This window comes from Poecilia reticulata, chromosome 5, assembly GCF_904066995.2.
Source record: "Poecilia reticulata chromosome 5, P_reticulata-male-v2, whole genome shotgun sequence".
NCBI classification, from domain to species: Eukaryota; Metazoa; Chordata; class Actinopteri; order Cyprinodontiformes; family Poeciliidae; genus Poecilia; species Poecilia reticulata.
In genome coordinates this window covers 29,139,450-29,159,419 of record NC_088834.1, presented here as the reverse complement: position 1 = coordinate 29,159,419, position 19,970 = coordinate 29,139,450, and the positions used below count along the sequence as shown (strand labels likewise).

General features: G+C 41.9%; 2 protein-coding genes across 6 annotated transcripts in view; one reads left to right on the top strand and one right to left on the bottom strand.

Annotated features, from left to right (window-relative positions):
* Positions 1-12,975, bottom strand: part of ptpdc1a (protein tyrosine phosphatase domain containing 1a) — a 41,547-nt gene extending 28,572 nt beyond the window's left edge. For 3 of the 5 annotated variants that reach the window (XM_081607432.1, XM_081607435.1, XM_081607434.1), the window contains exons 1-10: positions 12,747-12,973; positions 7,759-7,854; positions 5,942-6,113; positions 5,774-5,854; positions 5,561-5,679; positions 4,636-4,773; positions 3,493-4,556; positions 3,112-3,297; positions 2,514-2,624; positions 57-1,785 (exon numbers count right to left, since the gene is read on the bottom strand). In XM_081607432.1, coding sequence (XP_081463558.1) covers positions 1,672-1,785; positions 2,514-2,624; positions 3,112-3,297; positions 3,493-4,556; positions 4,636-4,773; positions 5,561-5,679; positions 5,774-5,854; positions 5,942-6,113; positions 7,759-7,846 — 2,073 coding nt within the window. In that variant the 5' untranslated portion in view covers positions 7,847-7,854; positions 12,747-12,973 and the 3' untranslated portion in view covers positions 57-1,671. Of the gene's footprint in view, positions 1-56; positions 1,786-2,513; positions 2,625-3,111; positions 3,298-3,492; positions 4,557-4,635; positions 4,774-5,560; positions 5,680-5,773; positions 5,855-5,941; positions 6,114-7,758; positions 7,855-8,801; positions 9,095-12,746 lie in introns of those variants that run through there. The other 2 variants (XM_081607436.1, XM_008410372.3) reach the window with 2 other exon arrangements.
* A 585-nt stretch (positions 12,976-13,560) lies between these two features.
* On the top strand, positions 13,561-19,334 carry barx1 (BARX homeobox 1). The gene is made up of 4 exons (XM_008403517.3): positions 13,561-15,601; positions 16,589-16,880; positions 18,105-18,189; positions 18,895-19,334. Exons 1-4 carry the CDS (start codon positions 15,400-15,402, stop codon positions 19,060-19,062), a joined length of 747 nt encoding a protein of 248 aa, XP_008401739.1. The 5' UTR covers positions 13,561-15,399; the 3' UTR covers positions 19,063-19,334.
* The last annotated feature ends 636 nt before the right edge of the window (positions 19,335-19,970 follow it).

Sequence of the window (19,970 nt, the reverse complement as noted above, 5' to 3'; positions counted from 1 at the left end):
ACTAGAAGCTCATACGGACCTAAATACCGCATGAATAAATAATTCTGTCCACCCACCTGCCTGTCATGGAAAAATGCTCCTCCAATGTCTAACTGCTTTGAGTCCCTACTTCTGCTCATTTCGTCCCCTCGCAGCCGCAGTGCTGCCACCTTGTGGTCCATGTATAGAAGTATTAATGCATATAAGAAAAAATACTGTTGAGCATGTGTAAAAGAAAAAAAAAAGAAAGAAAAGAGTTGCTTTACGACCTTAAAACATCAAAATTCCACGTAACTTTATTTTTTGGTCCGTCGGTTTATGTAACGTTTATATGTTATCCAATTGACATTTAATCGGTTAAATTACATGTCAACACACACACGCACACACATAATATTATGTATTTTTTTAAAATACATAATATTGTAACACGGCAAATTTACAGGAATTTACTATTACGTGAAGACGGCGAGAAAGAGGCGGAGTCTCTGGTCCTCGAGAGCCGGTGTCCTGCGCCTTAGCTTCAAGAGTCAAATAATCAGGTAACCAGCAGCAAGAACTCTGACTCTGGGAACTTGACTGCCCACAGCCCACTGATTGGGTCTGTAGGACCAGGGACTCATGTCAAAGTTGATGGACACCGACGCCTCGATATAAGGACCTCCGCTACAGACAATGGACAGGTCCTTATGCAACTCTTTTCTTTTCACCTTTCAGCTGAGCTAATGCTTAGAAATAATTAGTCCACACAACTTGCAATTCGTCAGGCATTTATTTCTGTATGAAGCAACCTTTAGAAAATATACAAAAATGAGTGGCCACTGAAAACAAACCCCACAGTGAAAAGTGTCAAGTCTTCCATTAGTGCTCCACATTCAGCATGTTAGCAGGTCAAAGCAACAATACATGAGACACATAAGGTGAGAGGCAGTATTCAGACTTATCGCAGCTCGCCCACTTTCAAACACACACACACGCACACACCACACACACGTGCACAAACAACAGATGCCATGGTAAAGGGTCCAGCCAAGAGAGGTAGTTCTGCATCAGCAGAACATCACAACGAGAGGTTTCATGTTGTAAATAATATTAAGGACATCAAGTTGCACAGATTAACAAAAAGCACAGTGGCCAGTTGAATATGAATTGCCAACACATAGTCAAAGTTTCTTTTCTGGCTTGATATTCTATATCAAGTAAAGAAATCTTGTTATTCGCTAAGCTCTAGCTGAACTGTAGTTCAGCTGTTTAACATAATAAAAAAAATCCAAATAAATAAGTAATAGTACACCATCAGTATAGCGTAAAACATCTTTGGATTTGTGTCACACTTAAATATCATTACTTATTAATTTAAATTCCCTTTGGGATCAATAAAGTATTCTTGAATTTGAATTTGTTAGCAGAAAAAAGAAACGTTTTTCTTAGTCTTATTCCAGGCAGATAAAAGTCAGACACTACAAGAACGTAGTCTGTCATAAACGGAGTAAAAGAAGTCGCAGACAAATGTTTCAAGCTAAGCACAGTGGCACGTCAACAATGGCAGTAGTTATCGTCTACATATCGATACACTCCTCAGTGAAAACGCTTCAAACTTTACAGACTGGTAAAGTCCAAAGTACGTGGTACAAGGCGCTGGCTAATGACACGAGCACAGAACCCTGTCAGGGGAAAGGAAACTGAAGCTGATCAGGAGTCTTCGGTCACATCCACAGCTTTGGAATGCAGCTCGTAAAGAACGGGAGTCAGGATTGCTTTCAGTGTTTTGTACAGTGACTCATTCTTGTCTGAGGCTGGATCCGTCTGGTGAGAGCAAAACAAACGTCTTAGGAGTTCACGTCTTCAAATGTTGGGGTACACTAGGCGCTTTTCCACTGGCAGGTCTCACTCTAACCGATTAATGTGCGGTTCGGTTCGGTTCTACACCGGGTAGTGTTGTGGTTGGGCTGTGAGCAAGCAGCAGCGGTGGTCGACTCTCTCTGATGTTTGCAGCGACACTCAGTAATGGAGGACCTAAAGTTCACATTCTAATGGACTCAAATGAAGCCAGATATTTCATTTTGTCTTACAGAACTTCATTGCTTCCCCAAACACAATAATAAAGACTCAGACCAGCTGATTATTCCGCGATACATAAAAATATAATAACATTCTGTCACTTTATTTTATTTTTTTAAAAGTCCAACCTTTTGGATTTAGGTAATGCAGTCAAAAGATGTAAACCAATAGCTAAGCATGAACTTTTTTTTTTTTAATGGAATTATTGACTTATTTCAAGTGGACTAAGATATTTGCACTAGAACCTCGATCCAAGTTAATTGGTAAGCTTTTGTGTTTTCTGCAGTGTAGCTGTTAATCAAATTGTTTCAGTGCCGTATTTGGGTCGGCCCGGCTAGTTCTACCCATAAAGTCGGTACGAAAATCTGACAGCAGAGCCGCTCCGGATCTGCTAATGGATCGTGACAGGGGCGGACCAGGACCGAACTGGTTAGAGGCGGGCTAGTGGAAAAGCTCCTGGAGTTGAGACTTACCCTGGTGAACACTTTGATTGTCTTGTTGAGGAAACACGTCAGCACATCTTCAGGCACAGGCAGGAGATGAGCAGCACACTCGAGGATGCACAGCAACGTGAGCCTGTGACCCTGGAGGTTCAATTACAGCATGTCTGTCAGACTTGGTAACTGGGAAGAAAGCATGCATTCTCACATACTTTGAAGATGCATAGTGAAAGATACTTGTTGTCCTAAAAATATTTATGTTGGAGGACATCATAAAAAATAATAATAATTTAAAAAAAAAACAATCTGGTATATGGGGTTCTTTAAGCTGAGAAGATAACACCCTGAAATATTCTACTGTATAACTAAAGTCCTCCACATGATTGAGTAGTATGTAAAATAGTCATTCAGCAATAACATCAAAGGACATTGCATCAACACCTGGTTTTACAGTACCTTTTACTGTAAAATTCAGTAAAAAACTGTTTTTACTGCTAAAAAATAGTTTTAAAAAAAGTATTTTTTTTACCGCAAAGTTTGTGAGAAAACGTGTTTGAGGACACTGAAGATGTTTAAATTAAGCAGTTTAAATGATTTTGTGAGCATCAGACAGACATGCTGACACAGCTACCTTTTCCAGAGAGTTGATCGCAGTCAGTGGGTTGACATTCTTCTCACTGAGGGACAGCACATCGTCATGGCTGATGACTGGATCCTTGAGTTGCTCCAGCCATGACCACATCAGGCTGGAAAGGACCACCGGGTCTCTTTCATTACACAGCCTCTCCCAAGTTCCCTCTCTGGAGTTCAGCTCTGTCTGCATGCAATAAGAAACGCTGAGGATCAATTTACTGAAACACAGAAAGTGGCTGACTGACTGAACTATGAAAGAACTGCTGCAGGCTCAGTCTGTCAGACAGTCTACAAAGACAAATCTGGATTTAGTTGTTAATAAAGGCTTCACTGAGCCTGGACTGCCATTTGCATTGGGCAGAATAAGTAAAGATTTTACCTGCCACATTAAAACGTTGGAGGAGACCTCCTTGTCGACCAGGTCTGTGGCCAGAGCTTTGGCCACCATCAGACGTCTGTTATCTGGGGAGAGTTCAGACTGGAGGTTGATGTGAGGGGCTTCTGGGGCATCGCCTGGGTCAGATCTTCCATCCACACACTCCACACTGGAAACTAAGCTGCTCTGGAGTGGATAAGGAGGCAGCGTGGCGTCAAAGCAGGATTTCTTTCCAAGCTCTGACAAGTGAGAGCTTAAACTGCGATGCCTCTTATGTAAAACACACATGGTCAGGTCTTGTTGGGCTCTTGTGTGAGAGTTCGTGCTTTGCGTACAGGGGTAATAGCAGCCAGACTGGTTGCAGGTCTTAAGGTTGCCGTGAGACAAGCAAAGTCTCGTCCGGCAGCTGAATGGTTTACTAAGATTTTCTACGCGGTCCTGGTACAGTCCATGCTTGTGGAGCAAAGAGTCGCTTAGACTTCGGTTGTTAGATAGAGATCTGTGAGGACTTCCTAGGTTCTGTTGTCGCCACAGCGGGTCCAACTCATTGTCACTGGCAAGTGGTTGATCACCTGAGGTTCTGCTCAGCTGTGGTGGTGGGCTGAGCATGTCTGACGAACAAGACAGGAGAGGAATCCCTTTCCCCATCATTTCCTTCCCCAGCTGCTGAAGGGCCTGCTGGGACACGGTCTTCTCCACCTCGGCGGTGAGGTCGGGCATCTCCAGCCACTCCTCTTCAATCACCACCTGTCTGTTGGCCGAAATGTCCACCAGTAGCCTGCACACCAACTGAACAATCTTTGGCACGTTCTTCATCTCCCGGGCCTCGTAGCCATGCAGTAGGTGGCGCTGCCGGGTAAGGTACTGGGACAGGGTGACGGCACTTGCTTTAGGTTCCGCGCATGAGAACACACTTCGCAGAGGAACCAGGAACTGGGCAAACTCCCTGACACACAGCAGCTGGCCTCTGGTCTGGATGGAGTTGGGTCTTTTGGCTCGAACAAACAGGATGGCTTGATCACCGTTCATCCGGGTGGTGAAAACCAAATAGCATGCCAATAACACACCTGAGTGAAAGGAAATTCAAACTTTTAGAAGAAAAAGTGAGAATCTCTGCCATTCTGAAGAGGAGGTCGGCATACAAACCTGTTCTTCCGAGACCGGCATGGCAGTGGACGGCTATTTTTCCTTCTTGAACAGCAAACGACATAACTTTCACCATATCAAGCACTGTTGTCAATGATGCTACACCGTAGTCTTTCCATCCAAAGTTGTAGTAATAGACTGAAAGAAATACAAATAATGATTTGCTCATTGTGTGCCTCGTGATCTGATCATTTTGGCACTTCATACATGATCCACTTCTGTTTCTCTCATTGTTGACATCTATTGTGTAAATGTTTTTTTCACCCAGGAAGAGGTGAATAGATAATGCTCACAAAGTTAGCATGTTAACTGGCAACATCATCGCACCCTGTACAGCTACTTTATTGAGAGAATTACAAAAAATTAACCAATGTTCCAGCACTGCAGAACATACAAAAAAGTTTGACCAATAGGTGTTCCATCCTTGGTGTCAATGTTTGGCAACCATGGTAGTAGACGGCTGAAATTGCCAGAGTCAAGAGCTACAGAGGTACAAACGTCATGTGGCCTTTAGATTAATTCAAGAACAGCACATACAAGGTTTCATGGGATTTTGGCAATTTCAAGCTCAACCAACCAAAAAAACAAACAATGAAACACCAACATCCACCCATATATACAATAGGTTAACATAGTCCTTTGAACATTATTTTTCATGCTTGGTTGTTGAAGCAGACAGGAAGCACCCACCTGGAAGGCACAAACTGACACACAGTTGGAATGAAATGTCCTGTGGCCGACCCGAAAAAGCCAGGTAACAAAATGAGAAAACCTCAAATAGTTGGCCAAATGGTCAATGTCCTCACCATGATCCAGCTTTAACAGTAAGTAACTAACAGGTCTGAACGTTATGATGAGCGATTTGCTTTACAGAAAATACAGCCCTTGTTTTCTCCAGTATGGTGCTGCTTGATGTGGAACTCACTTCCTGCCTCCATGAACGTTTCGGGCCGATAGGTGAAGCCGCTCTGCGGCTCCAGCGGGAAGCCGCAGCTGGCGTGCTCTCCGGGTCTCTGCAGGTTAATAACAGTCTTCACACTACACCTGAGGACAGCATTACGCACATGAACAGGGTAAAGGAATGGAAACATAACCAAAGCTAAAATAAAAAAAAGCAAGCTCCAGAGTAATACAGTACCTTTGAAACTGCTGGATTATATTATATTTCTCTATAGCTTCAGAGGATGGCCTTGCCATAGCTAGCAAGTTGTCAGTGATCCTGTAAACAGGAAATTAGATGATGCATGAGGAGGAAAAAACAGAATGGACCAATCAGCTATGAGCTTAGAAAGACCTGCAGACACACCAAGATGAGTAGAGTCCTTTAATAGCTTGCTCCTCATCGCTCCAGCGAGACGGGTTCTCGTATTTACAGGCTTTCCCTCCACAGGCCATGGAGCACTGCATGTGACCAGGGATGACGTGTCTCAGTGTTTCCCCCATCTTGGTGTACTTTGCTGTGGGGACTCTTGCATTGGCTGGGAATAAAATGTCCACAGCATATAAAGATAATGATCAGAAGTCTAAATGGGGTGAGAGGTATTTTTATTTAGCTGGAAGAGGCTAGCAGCAACCATCAGAGAGGAGAGCAGGAGCTAGAAAAGAGCTGGGACATTTAGCATAAAATAGGGCCACAGTTCCTAAATCTGCTGGAAATGATTTCAATAATTTCAGGAAGGCTGTTCTCAGTTCTGAAACATGAACTGGTTCAGGTATCGCAGGCGTTCTGGGCTAACAGAAGCTGGAGAGTCAGCAGCTCTGTACAAAGGGTTAATCAAAAACGGTGGAGGCAGTGTGATGGTTTGTGGCTGCTTTGCTTCCTCAAGACTCAATAAAGGCTAGTAGGAGAATGTCCAAGACCTTGAGCCCAATCAAACTGGATTAATTGGGATTCAAGGTCATTATCATGGCATGAAATCAGCAATACAATGAACCCTCACTATAACGAATTTCACCTTTCGTGGCCTCTCTGTTTCATAGATGTTTTTAGTTTTGCAGTGCATTATTCTGCGTCCTGATTGGCTGTCAAGCAATCTCCTCACTGTCCACTACAGAATGTGTTCGGCTTGGTAAATTTACATGTTTGCAAAAACTTCAGCGAGCAGCACAAGAACAGGACCCTCTGATGTGTCGTTCATCACAGTTCTCTAATATAATCGAAGGTGGCATGTCTGTTTAGAAGAATCTTCTTGCCCAGAAGAAAAAAGAGATCGTCAACAACTACCCATAACTATGTTCTTCTCTCAGAACAAGACACCTGCACCACGGCCTTCAGTAGAAAAAGACGCTACAGCAGATGGAGTCAGAACAAAGATACACAGTCAGAGGAGCTGTAAAAAACACGAGTCACAATGTGTATAAGCTCGTTGGTTGATTATTAAAATGATTATTTTACAGTATTTCTAAAAACTGTCGTGGTTATTTGTAAGAAAACTTCTATTTTTATTTCTCAAACAAATGCTTGGGCCTGAAAACAGATTTTGATCTTTGGTTTTGTCCTATGGTAGTGTATAATAATTGTAAAAAAATGTTAAATTATCGCGGGTTATTTTTGGATCGTAACCCCTGTGATAAACTAGGGTTCACTGTATACTATTGTCCGGCATTAGAATACAGAGAATTTTATTTTTTATCTTTCTATATTTGCAATTATTATTTTACATTCAACTCTGTGCTGTTGTTGAGATCACTGCCCAGTAAAAGTTGAAACTGTTATTATTCTAAAACATTCTTACCAAGAACACACTTTATTATTTTCTTCAATTACCAGAATAAGTATAAATAAGTATTTAAGAATTCGGTTTCATTAATTTCACTTTATTCATGCAGTGCTAATTCACATCACGTCATCTAAAAACAAACACCTGAAACTCATCAAATCTAAAATAAATCAGCTACCCCATGTAACATCCAATAATAAGGTGTATTATTTACAAGAAGAAACAAGATGCGTCATATTTCTGGGTTACAGAGAGATCCCACCTCAAAGGGAGACCAGCAAACCTGTAAACAATCTCTAATTTAACAAGATAGAGAGGCATGACTGTAGGTTCATGGTCCTGCCTAGAGCAAATGCAGCAGAGTATACATGTGTTGTTGATTGTGCTGCAGAGTTTTCCCTACCTGCCTCCATCTCTGCGCCGTCCTCCTCTGTACGGGGAGCCCTGACAGAGTGGGGCAGGTCGCTCAGTATGCTGACACCTGCTGCCATGGCCGGGGCTGAAACACGAGAACAAACGTTGTGTCAGCAGGTGGAAAAACACAAAACGGAACAGCTAAGCAGCAAACAGCCAGGAGCTCCGTCTGTGCCAGTTACGCAGACGGTTACTGGGCGCTCGCACGTTGGAGCTGCGATCGGCGTAAGCAGCGTTGCCTGGCAGGATGCCACAGGGGAGAGAGGGAGAGACGCATGTCAGTCGGACCACGGGAGAACAGGGAGCAGCTGGGCGAGGAATCAGCACCACTGGGAGCAGCTGAAGTACCAACAAGTGTTGCCATGGAATGCACCGTCTACCTGCCTCCTTGTTTGCTCTGAGATCTCATGTCTTGAGCTCCATGCTGGGCTGATGTTTGCACCTGCAGCAAAGCACAGACATGAGATCTCTCTTGGTTCTAACCTCCCCTTCCCTGATTTGCAGCTCCAGCGTGATGATGGGAATCAATTCTCCTCTACAAGGCCGATGGCGCTCTAATCAATTATTCAGTTGAGCACATTCACTTGCTGTAGCAGCACTGCACCAAGCAGGACTTCTGAGCTCGCACTACAGATTCATCGACTCCAGTAGGAAAGGTCTGGTCACTACTAGGTTTCTGGACGTCAGTTTGGCTTGAGGGAACAGATGTTTCGTATAATGCAGTGAAACTCCAATCAGGGCTCTGCATGTTCAGTGTTGCATGAGTGAAATTCAGCACCTGTCGGATCCGGTGATCCGTTAAGGATGGAGCTGGACTGTTGGAAATAACAAACATTTCCTTGACCTCTGCCATCTGTTTCCTCTTTGGTTCAGTGGATGAGATGAATTTAGTCAAACAGCACAGTGGCAGGATAGATGTTCAGCATATTCACACCCCTTAAACAATGCACAGAATCCACAAAACAATCTGTATGTTTTAATTCTAAAATTGTTGAGTGAACATAATTAATAATATCTAGTATAGCCAATTACCTTCACCAAATTATTGAATAAAGTCCATCTGTAACTGGAGGATGAACCAACTGAAGATCTGCTGAGATCAGGGATCATTAAATCCAGTCCTCGAGGTTTTAGAAGCATCTTTGCCCCAGAATACCCAGGTCATGTAATGAGATCGTTAGCAAGACTCTGGAGAGCTTCACTCCAAACTGAGGAGGTTGTTCAGTCATTTGGTTGGGGTGTGTTGAACCACGAGGCAGAACCTGCAGTTCAGGCCCTCAAGGTCTGGATTTGAAGACTTCTGTCCTGGAAAATGACCAACAGTCCTGCAAAAACACAAAATCTTACCAAATATTTCTGATCTAGTTTTTAGTGCAGATATCTTTGTATTTGTATGCTTGAAATAAGACAAAACTAACTTACAAGTAACTTTTCAGAAAGATATAGAAGCTCGTTTTAAGTAATTAATTCCTTAATATTCATGAAAGGTACTAATTCCATTGGCATATTATTTCACTTAACAATGTATTTTTCCATGTTATAAGTAAAATAATCTGCCTATAGAACAAGTACTTTTTCCATCAATATTAAGGAATTAATGACTTAAAACGAGCTTCTTTATCTTTCTGAAAAGTTACTTGAAAGTTAGTTTTTCTTATTTCAAGTGTGCCAAGATATTTGCACTAGAAATTAGACCAAAAACACTTGGTAAGATTTTCTGTTTTGCAGTGAGGCCAACAAGGAAGGAGCCAACAGTACCATTGGACAACAGTGGCAACAGTGGTAGGAGTTTGTCCCGCAATTGGTGAGTTGACGGTTGGATTCCCATTCTGTCCACCTCCGTCAATGTGCCCTTGGGCAAGACACTTCACCCCTGTTGTCTGCTGCTGGCAGACATGTCTCCCATTTTTGCCCAGTCTCTTTTTGTTATTACTGAATCACGACTTCTGACCTTAACTAAAGGCAGGAGTTTTAGATGCTGTTCAAAGTAGGACTGTGCAATATGATTTAAAAGATCTATTTTCAGTATATTTGAGCTTTATCTCATCACGTAGACCGTGATATTTGTGATTACGCTCATTAGCCTCGTGAATGCACTTGGATAAAAACTCAACCAGCTGTGTGGCTAATAATATGAGTGACTCTACTGACAAGTGAGGTTGAATAATGTATTTAAGATGACATCAGTCCGCAGCAGAGATCAGAATATAAACTAGAATAAACATTATGAAACCCAGTTCTGTCCAGTTCTATACAGAGGACTAAATATTACTACAGAAACTTATACAGATGTTAGCAAGATGAACAGAACATTTTGTTTGCTGTTTTAACCATCTTATATTGTGAAGAGGTGATGGACTCCTACTGAAAGCTATCTTTACCAACCTCCGATCCAGCTGGCGTTACATCACTACCTGTGCCCAGAGTTACGCTCCTGAACTCTATAAATAATAAACCATGTAAAGTTAGAGCTTGTAGAGGGGAGTTTTTTCCGCTTTTTTTTTCTCTTTCAAGATGTAATCCACACTTCCCCTTAAAAACCGATATGGCACCGAGGGCTGATCTAAGACTGGCTGAGGTGTTTCCGACAGGTCAGAAGGGTCCTGACATCACCTGGCACTGTTCACGTGGAGCTCCTGATGACAATTAAGCCATTCTTCCTCACAAATGTGACGCACGCGCAGCAGATTAAAAATGCTGAACGTAGTCAATGCAGCAACAACAGTTAATTTCTACAGTACTGTTAGTAGGAGACATGCCTACCACAGGGCTGCTCACATTCACTGTTGCTCCACACCCTCATGTCCACCGGGAGGACTTAGGAGAGATGGTGCGAAAGCTGAGAGTTTCCTGTCACGCTCCTAATGAGCATGGCATGTGAGAGTTATTTCCTGTGAGTGCTACTAAAGAAATATGCCCAACAAGATGATGTTTCTCTCACCATGTTTAATTTATGCCAATGTGTCTGGAGGGGACCTGATCAGACAACGAAGGACTTGGGCAGAGAAAAGAGTCTGCACAACAACATGGAACAGTTCATCATCTGAGCAACAACCTACTGTGTGGCTGGTTACCACCCTCTTGCCAACCGCCAATAAAAAAAAATAAAAAATTAAGAAGAAGAACGCGTGAATGCATTTGGCGATTGAATCATACTTATCTGGAAGACACACATAGGATAGAAAAGGAGCGTTGCCTCAGTATGATAAAACGTGGCTCCAAGTGGGTAACGGGTCGAGAAATGCTCTCGTGTTTGACGAGGATGGAGAGCTGGTCGTCAAATCCCGTCATTTCCATTATGAGAGTTTTTTCCTAACTTGTATCCTCTCTGGGCAAGTTTTCTTGTTTCGACAACAGCTTCACCAAGAGATTTGAGTCTCGATGGCCAGAGGCGCTGCGACAGACTGGCGACCTGTCCAGAGTGTACCCCGCCTCTCGCCCGGAATGTTAGCTGGAGATGAGCACCAGCTACCCTCTCGACCCCACTAAGGGACATGGGTGTTAGAAAATGGATGGATGGATCGCCCTGGGCGAGCCACCTTTCCTTTACGTTATTCTGCGTACCAATATTCTACGAGGGTCAGTTGGAAGCCAGTAAGCAAGGTGATCAAACCTACCTCCTGTGTCGTCCTTCTCACTCTTCCACATTTGGTGACCCCGAATGCAAACAGGTCAAGGTTTAATGGTGAAGCCAGCTCCTCTCAGGGCCCGCCTGCTACTGGGGAACCTCTGCTGGCGTCCCTGGTTTCTTTTTCTGGGGCTGTTAAGATCCCAGATATATGGCTGCATAATGCACCTTCATGGTTTGTCCACCGAATTTGCTCTTCGTGGGATTTCCTCTGACGACACAAGAAACAGCTATGTGGTCGCCTTGCTGGATCCGCTGTCCACCCGGCAAGTGATGACCTTGTCTTCGATTTACTGACCAGCCGATTTAGCCTTAATTTTGGGAGATTGGTGATCAGCCAATACTTACATGTGAAGCCTATCTTATCCCCCGGTCTCATCTACTTTGGCAAAGGCCTATAAATTAACCACTGTCCCCTTCTACTCTCCTATGACAGGGGTTTGACTGATAAACTGGCTCACCAGGTCATGGTGGACCGATTTGTCACCCCACTATAGCATAAATATAGCCAACTCAGTGACTTTCTTGCTATGTTTAGTGACATTTAAAACAAACCAAAAAAATTGGAATCAGCAGGTCAGGCTTTTTAAAGATCGGTAATCGGTGATTGGCCAGAAAACTGCAATTGGTGCACCCCTATTTCAAAGTCAGAGCAACTGCTACTAGGACATATTAGGGCACTCCAGGTTCTCTTTGCTGACAACCTTCATAGAGACACAGTATTTGTTTATGGGGGCCAACAATACAACCTGGACTTCTGGAACACCTCGGCAGAACCACAGGTAGATCTCCTCCGAGCCACGCTGCATTGATGCAGTAATTCACGGAAAAGAAGCACGGGCTGAGAGTTGATATTATATCTTTTGGGTTTTCATTAGCTACAATCCTCAAAAGCAACATAAATTAATCTTTGAAATATATCACTCTGTTTGTAAATAATACTTAGAATACGAGTTTCACTTTTCGAACTCAACTACTGAAATAAATGAACTCGGAGTCAGCAAAACATGCATTACAGCTCAGAGGAAACCACTGATGAGCGTCCTGGGCTGTCAGCGACTCAACACTGTGTGGAACGGGCAGTAAACAATGTCCGGACCCTCAGTGTTGTTTTTGCCAGCTTCTGACAACACCGTGTAATAACCCTGCAGATAACTGACGCCCAGTCTTTACGCGGTGGCCCTTTTTTAATTCATCTTCATGACAGTGCTGCAGCAGCAGCTCCGTTTGTGTCCTGGTGCTGATGCTGCAAGCTGAAGACTTAGCGTTAGCTAATTAGCTTACTGTACTTCAAAAGCCCAGGCTCGGGCTAACCAAGAGGATACTAAGAAAAAAAGGTCCAGAATTACCGTTTTCCTGTCGTCCTTGAGCGGGGAAGGTTTTACAGTGCCTGACATAGTCTCGTCATCTCCCCGAAGCCGCCGTTATGTTAACGCTGGCGGGTTGCAAAGCGCTCCGTCCTAGCGGCCACATCATTTGGTCAGCTAGCTAACTAGCCTACCTAGCAACCTGACGGGGATAACGGTCCAGAGGCACCACGTGATCTCGGTCAGCTCAGCAGTTTATTCACTGGGAACCACGTCTGTTTGACGGTTTCCATCACAGCACACAAATAATCTCAGGCTTCGTTTCATAATTATTTTTATGCAGCAATAGTAAAAAAAAAAAAATGGTATGTATCCCGACAAAATAGTATCTGATCATTTTAGCATCTATCTATCTATCTATCTATCTATCTATCTATCTATCTATCTATCTATCTATCTATCTATCTATCTATCTATCTATCTATCTATCTATCTATCTATCTATCTATCTATCTATCTATCTATCTATCTATCTATCTATCTATCTATCTATCCACTGTCTGTTATCAATATTTATTTATTATTCAAAGATAAAGATGAAAAAAATGTGTGGAAAAACAAGTTGGAAATGATTTTGGAGTAATACGTGATCATTTTTAATACACCTTGATCAGATTCTCCGATAATTTAGCTGAATTGTGGCCCATTCTGCTTTACATTGGTTCACTGGATGTGGAAAAAATTAATTACCAAGTACTGTTAGATGAAGTTACTCAATCAGGTGTGTGACAGTGTGTGTGACCAACATCAACTGTAATATGTCGAGAATGGATTTCTTTTTCATAATGTGAGACATAATTTATTATAGACAGTACAAACCTTTAACCTTTGTCTTTTTGTCTCATCTTCTTTATTTCAGTTTTTTTTTTTTTTTGATAAGGAATTACTTACTCAGAGGATTTAGGACAAATTGTACAGCGATAATATGTGTACTAATGACACAAACTGGTATTCCAGATCTTTTTAAAGAAATCTACTCTCCATACTTCAGAGTCTTGTCAAAATTTTAAAAAAGCAACATCCAAACTGCTTCCAGTAACAAAGCTGTCCTCTCTGATCTTATAAGTTGCCTTTTCTGAGATAGAAATCTTAATCCAGAAAAGCTGTAATATGGTGGTGACGAACGCTGCCTTCAGGATCACTTCAAAACCAGATACGTCCAAGTATTTTTGAACAAAGACGTGTTTTTTTTAAGATTTAAGATATTTGATATCTTCTGTTGTTGCTTTAGGTGTCTGACAATTATGCCAGTTACATTTAGTCGTTATACATGGCTGCCATGGCCCGTAGTGTAATGTACAGCACTTTGTATCAGCTGTGGTTGTTTTAAAGTGCTTTATAAATAAAGTTGGTATGGTATGGTAGTGCCTCATGTGTTTTAGACTAGAGCTACAGCATCAATCGTAGCCCGCTGGAGAGACAATAACACTTTTATAACAACACAGCAGACCTTGGCATTACCACTGACCCAGCAAGTAGCAGATCCTTTACTGCCTCCTTGTGGACTGTTCCCCCACTACCAGACATTAACGTCCAGAAAATATGTGGTGTGATTGTGAAAATGGTCTATTTCCCCTGTGAGGCAATGTGCGTCCCGGCATGGACTAATATTAATTAATTCTGTGAGATTTCTTATTTCATCCTCGATTTTTTAGGTGGTCTTTATCCTTTATTCTTCAATGTTCTAGTCTTCTAACTTAGTGCAGTCTGTGTTTTATTTTGCTTATAGAAGCTTTGATACAACTTTACGCTGTGTGGAGTGAGTTTTCTAAATCTAAAGTAGCTAATCTGATTGTCAACTTCAAGTAAGTTACAAGTCTTACTGAAATTTTAGGGCAATGATTCAAGATGGATTCTAAAACTCGCTGAGGTACTCGGGCTATGATGTAAAAAAAAAAAAAAAAAAAAGAAAAACAAAGCTAAATCAGAGCTTATTTTTAGCACCGCATAACTAAGTCTGACTGTTGCACTGCCAGAAACAGACCAACTCATTAATGACAAACATTTTTTTATACAACACTTTCTCCTTTTAGGAGCAGCTTCTCTATTCTCAGCCTGCTCACCATCATCAGGCTAAGAGTTCCTAGTTGAAGTTGCTTCAAGTGTCCTTGCTCCGAGTCCTCATTTACCTCTGTTTTGAATAAGTCCACGCAGGACAAGTGAGCCTTTGCATGGAGGTTTAGCTGCGACAAAGGCAGAAAGCTGCAAGGGCAAATCCCGGGCGGGAGAGAGGGATGGAGGGTGGAGCCACGACGGAACTCTTAACTCCAAAAAGCTTATTCCCGATCTCACTACCAAGGTGCCGGGCTCCGCGGTCCGCAGGAACAACCCCCAGCAGGCCATGCACAGGTTCCGGACTCTGGCCAAGTGATCGCCATCGGCTGTAAGATACCTCCGCAAGAGGAGGGAGGGGGGAAACATCTGGGGGGGGAAAGAAGAAGATTAAATCTCCATCAGAGGACTTTGGAGATTAGGCTGCCTGTGTTTGGCATCTCCGAGCTGCAGACTCGATGCTGCGGAGGAAAAATGACTTGTGATTCGGGCCTCTGAGGGGAGCGATCATCCGTGTCCGCGCTTTTTTCTTTTTCTTTTTTTTTTTTTTTTTTTAAAGTGTCGAACAGGCACGGGCCGAAGCATGCAGCACCCGCTGGACATGGGCGCCCACTACTACCCGCCCGACGTCCAGCCGGACCACAGGACTCACCGCTACAGGAGTTTCATGATAGAGGAAATTCTGACGGATCACCCGGAGCACAAAACATCGGCGCCGGCCGGAGAGCTGCTCAAGTTCGGGGTGCAGGCTCTTCTGTCCGCCCGGCCGTTTCACAGTCAGCTGGGTGAGATGGAGAACACCGTAGACAGGCTCGGCCTTACACCCAGTAGACTGGTTTACAGAAAAAACAAACACTCAGTTAGAGCTGTAGATTTTTAAATCAATGTTCCAAATTTTATCCTTTATCAGCAAGTACAAGAGATTTTGTCCCCCATATTGTTTTAGCTTAATCCTGTGTGATATTATTCGGATAGAAATTTGGATTGCTGTCTTTAATCCAGCTTCTTTATCTGTCAAATCAATACGCAAAAAGAAAAGAAAAAAAGGTTGAGATTTCCAAAAACTATTCAGAAGATTTTAAAGAGTAAAATGCAAATGTTGTTAATTATTATTTTTCAGTTTTGTAAAATTGTGATTATCTTAAATATCTTTTTTCAGAGTAGCGGCTTATTTATTTACTACGGTCCCATATTTTGGTTATCATTGTGATAAAAAGTTTAGCTTTTTTTAAAGAAATAATATTAAATTCCTCTGTGTTTATGCTTATTAATTACTCCAATATTTAGTCCGAGCAATGTGACCACGGCTTGAATTTTTAGCTTTGATTTTATATTTTATTTTTCAGCTAGTTTCCGTTCCAGCTGTGAGCGCGTGCACTGCTCAGGATAATTGAGGCTCGCTGCTATTAACTGACTTCGTTAATCTGTACTTTTATTTAATGAAAAACACCAAAGCGATGAAAAATTAAAGCAGGTTTTGATATCTGCCTTGTTTCTGAGGCTTTGCGATTCCTTGACGTCTCTGATAGGCTCAATTCAAAGCAGATTAATAAGGTTAAATTGTCATTTATATGTCAGTAAAACATAAAAGTCTTAGAATACCGTTCAAACGTTAGCAAGTGCTAGTAATACATTATTAGAGGACGACCGTTTGTTTGAGTTCCACTTTCGAGGGGAGGTCATTGTAAAACTCGTCTGTTGACCTAAAGTTTACCTTCAAGAAGCTGCTTTTTAAACTCGACCTCAATGTTTCCTTTCCCACGCCGCCGCAGTGCTAAAAGCCGACCAGGCGAACCTCCTCAAGTTCCCCTTGTCCCCGCTGTCCTGCACGCTGGGCTCCGCGCTCGGCTCCCCGCTTCTGTCCGCCGCTCCGGGCCTGCAGGTCGGACCCGCCAGCCACCACCTGCCGCTTGACCTGCACCTGCGCGGCAAGCTGGAGCACGGAGCCGACGGCGGCGGGAAGAGCAAGAAGGGCCGCCGGAGTCGCACCGTGTTCACCGAGCTGCAGCTAATGGGCCTGGAGAAGCGCTTCGAGAAGCAGAAGTACCTCTCCACCCCGGACAGGTGCGTCCATTTCTGGGCTTTCACCCAAAGCCGGTAGGCTTCAGCTCAGACATTTTGGTCCATATTCATCTTCATCTGGGGGAACTAGAGACAGAGAGAACATTCCCTTAATCAGACCTCCGCACTTTCAGCTTTAAATAAATCAAGGAACAAACCAGTCCAATAGTTCTTAAGTCTAAATTGGTCATAGCTATAAACATGGCGGCTGTTGTTTTACCTTTATTCTCTTTTTCAACTCGTCCAAATATTTTTGCTGTTGTCAGCAGTAAAAATTAAAAAAATGAGAGAGAGCGTCAAACATGAAGTACAATTTTTATTTAATAAAGCAATTTGAATATGACAAATGACTTGCGTGTAACCGATTTAGACCTCGCCTTGCGTAAATTGATATTTTTCAGGGTTTCACATGTTTTCATCAGTAATTCATTAGAAAGATGAAGTGTGAGGTTCGGTCTCAGGATCCGGTTCCTTTATTCATACCCACGGTTCGGTCCATGTCAAAACTGGCACACAGACGGCCACCTTAACAAGCAAACATCGTCTTAAAAAAAGTTAAAGACAAGTACTTATTATGGACATGTAATAAAAATATCCAGAACTTTGCAAAATAACAGATTTTTTTGTAAATGTTTTGTTCTTGTAAACGAAGGCTTTCTGCTGAAATCACATTTATTTTTTGTCGGAATTGGACCAAAGGGGCCAGTTTTTACCAGGGCACAGGGTGTCTGTAACATAGAGTCTTGTGTTCTCGTTTCTTTTTTTGCAATCTTTAGTTTGATTAAATTTGGATTTGTTACCGTTTTATGCTATTTCCCTGTAACTTTTAGAAACAGACAAACAATCCAAAGGGAGAACGTTGATGTTGCTCCTTTTAGGTTGATTGAACTGAACTGTGTTGCCTTAAGATATTTAGGTCTTTACATCCAAAATGTCCTGTAGCAGTTAGTTAGGCTTGATTTGTGATATAGGAACATTGTTTGACTTTATGTACAGTTTTTAATTGCAAAATGTAAACTCTTAAAACGAAGTAGGTGAACGAAAACACGAAGGCCTTGATGTTTGAGCTGCTGCTTGTTTACACGGAATCTGCAGGTCTATCATTTAGAAATACAGAAAAACTCTTAAAATATTCACGTCATTACTTGATTTTCTAAAGCACATGTTTTATTAATATGTTAAATATTGAATACTGAAAAGCATCTGTGTGTGTTTTGCTCCTTGCAGAATAGATTTGGCCGAGTCTTTGGGCCTCAGTCAGCTGCAAGTGAAAACCTGGTACCAGAACAGGAGGATGAAATGGAAGAAAATTGTAAGTTGTGCCATGATGATGATGATGATGATGATGATAATGACGGTGGTGATGATGTTGATATTGGTGCTCTGTATTGCTGACCACAGAAAATCTGTTTCACCTTGAAATTTCACATTCTTATATCAGTAGTAGCATCAGCTGTGTGTTTTTTGTGGTTGGTGAAATACCAGAGAACTGAGGATTTTTTTTTTAGGAAAAAAAAAAGAAAATAAAAGAATCTTGAAATGGCAACTATCCAGTGCTACAAAAAACACAAAATCTAACCAAATATTTTTGTGCTAGTTTCTAGTGCAAATATGTTAGTACGCTTGAAATAAGACAAAACTAACTTACAAGTAACTTTTCAGCAAGATGTAGAAGCTTGATTAAAGTCAATAAATCTGTAATATTGATGTAAAAGTTCTAGTTTCACTGGCTGATTATTTCACTTACAAGGGGAAAATGGCTTGGTATAAGTGAAATAATCTGCTAATGGAACTAATACTTTAAAAAATCAATATTAAGGAATTATTTACTTAAAACAAGCTTCTACATCTTACTGAAAATGTACTTATAAGTTAGTTCTTATTTCAAGTGCACTAAGATATCTGCACTCAAAACTACATCAGAAATGCTTGGTAAGATTTTGTGTTTTTGCAGTGTAGGTGATCATTTCCATCGACACGAGCCTGATTTTCTTCTTCTTCTTCTTTATGTCTGCAGGTTCTACAGGGAGGAGGGCTGGAGTCCCCCACCAAGCCAAAAGGCCGACCAAAGAAGAACTCCATCCCCAGTAGCGATCAGCTCTCTGAGCAGGAGCGATCTGCTGCCGACGGTGACCATCAGTCCGAGGGGTCAAGCTCTCACTTCGAGAACACACAAGAAGAGTGAAGTAATTCAGCTGGACACGTGGAACCGCTGGGACGCTCAGCGCTCCTTTAGGAGAACACTTCCAAGAGACCTGATATGCTCCAGGAAGCAGCCGTGTGTTGTTGTTTTTTTTTGCGTTCCCTCATGATGAACTTGCTGCTGTTCAGGAAGGAACTCAAACCTTTGCAGTAGGTCTGTTTTCACCTTCTAAGGACCCACTTTTACTCATCTGTTTTGCATTCCTTTTTATGTAACTGTGCTATGTTTAATTATTAAATATATTTTCAGTAAGGCTTTTCTCCTGTCATTCCAAACAACGTGCGTGTTGTTACCAGAAGGGTCGTGTGACTGGAGTCCAGCCAGCATTCGGGTTTATGTGGACCAGAAAACGTCAGATGTCCTCAGACGTGGAAATGAAAAACACGCGGCGCTTTACTTTGACAGGAAAATGTTGATAATAGCCGACCAATCCCCGCAGAATCCTAAATCACTCAGCAAAAAAGCAGTCCGGCAACTGAATGAGCTCTCTTCTACATGTTATGCTGGATGTATTTAAATAAGCTGTGCCAAGGAGTGATTGTGATATAAGGTCTGAAGGAAACAAAGAGAGTTCAGTTAGACTAATAGGTCATTAAAAAAAAAATATATATATATACATATATATATATATATATATATATATATATATATATATATATATATATATATATAAATCATGTTACCAGATTTTTTTCAAACTTTTCTGAAATATTTTTTCTTTATTAGCCTAAGAAACTGGGAAAAAAAGTAAGACTCAAAACTGAAGCTGTCACTTGTTTTAATATTATTTTTAAATAATTGTTTTTAAATGTCTCAATAGGTTAGAGCTGATAATTAAAGTTAGATGTTATATGTTGGATATTATAGATGTATTTAAGAATTCATTAGAA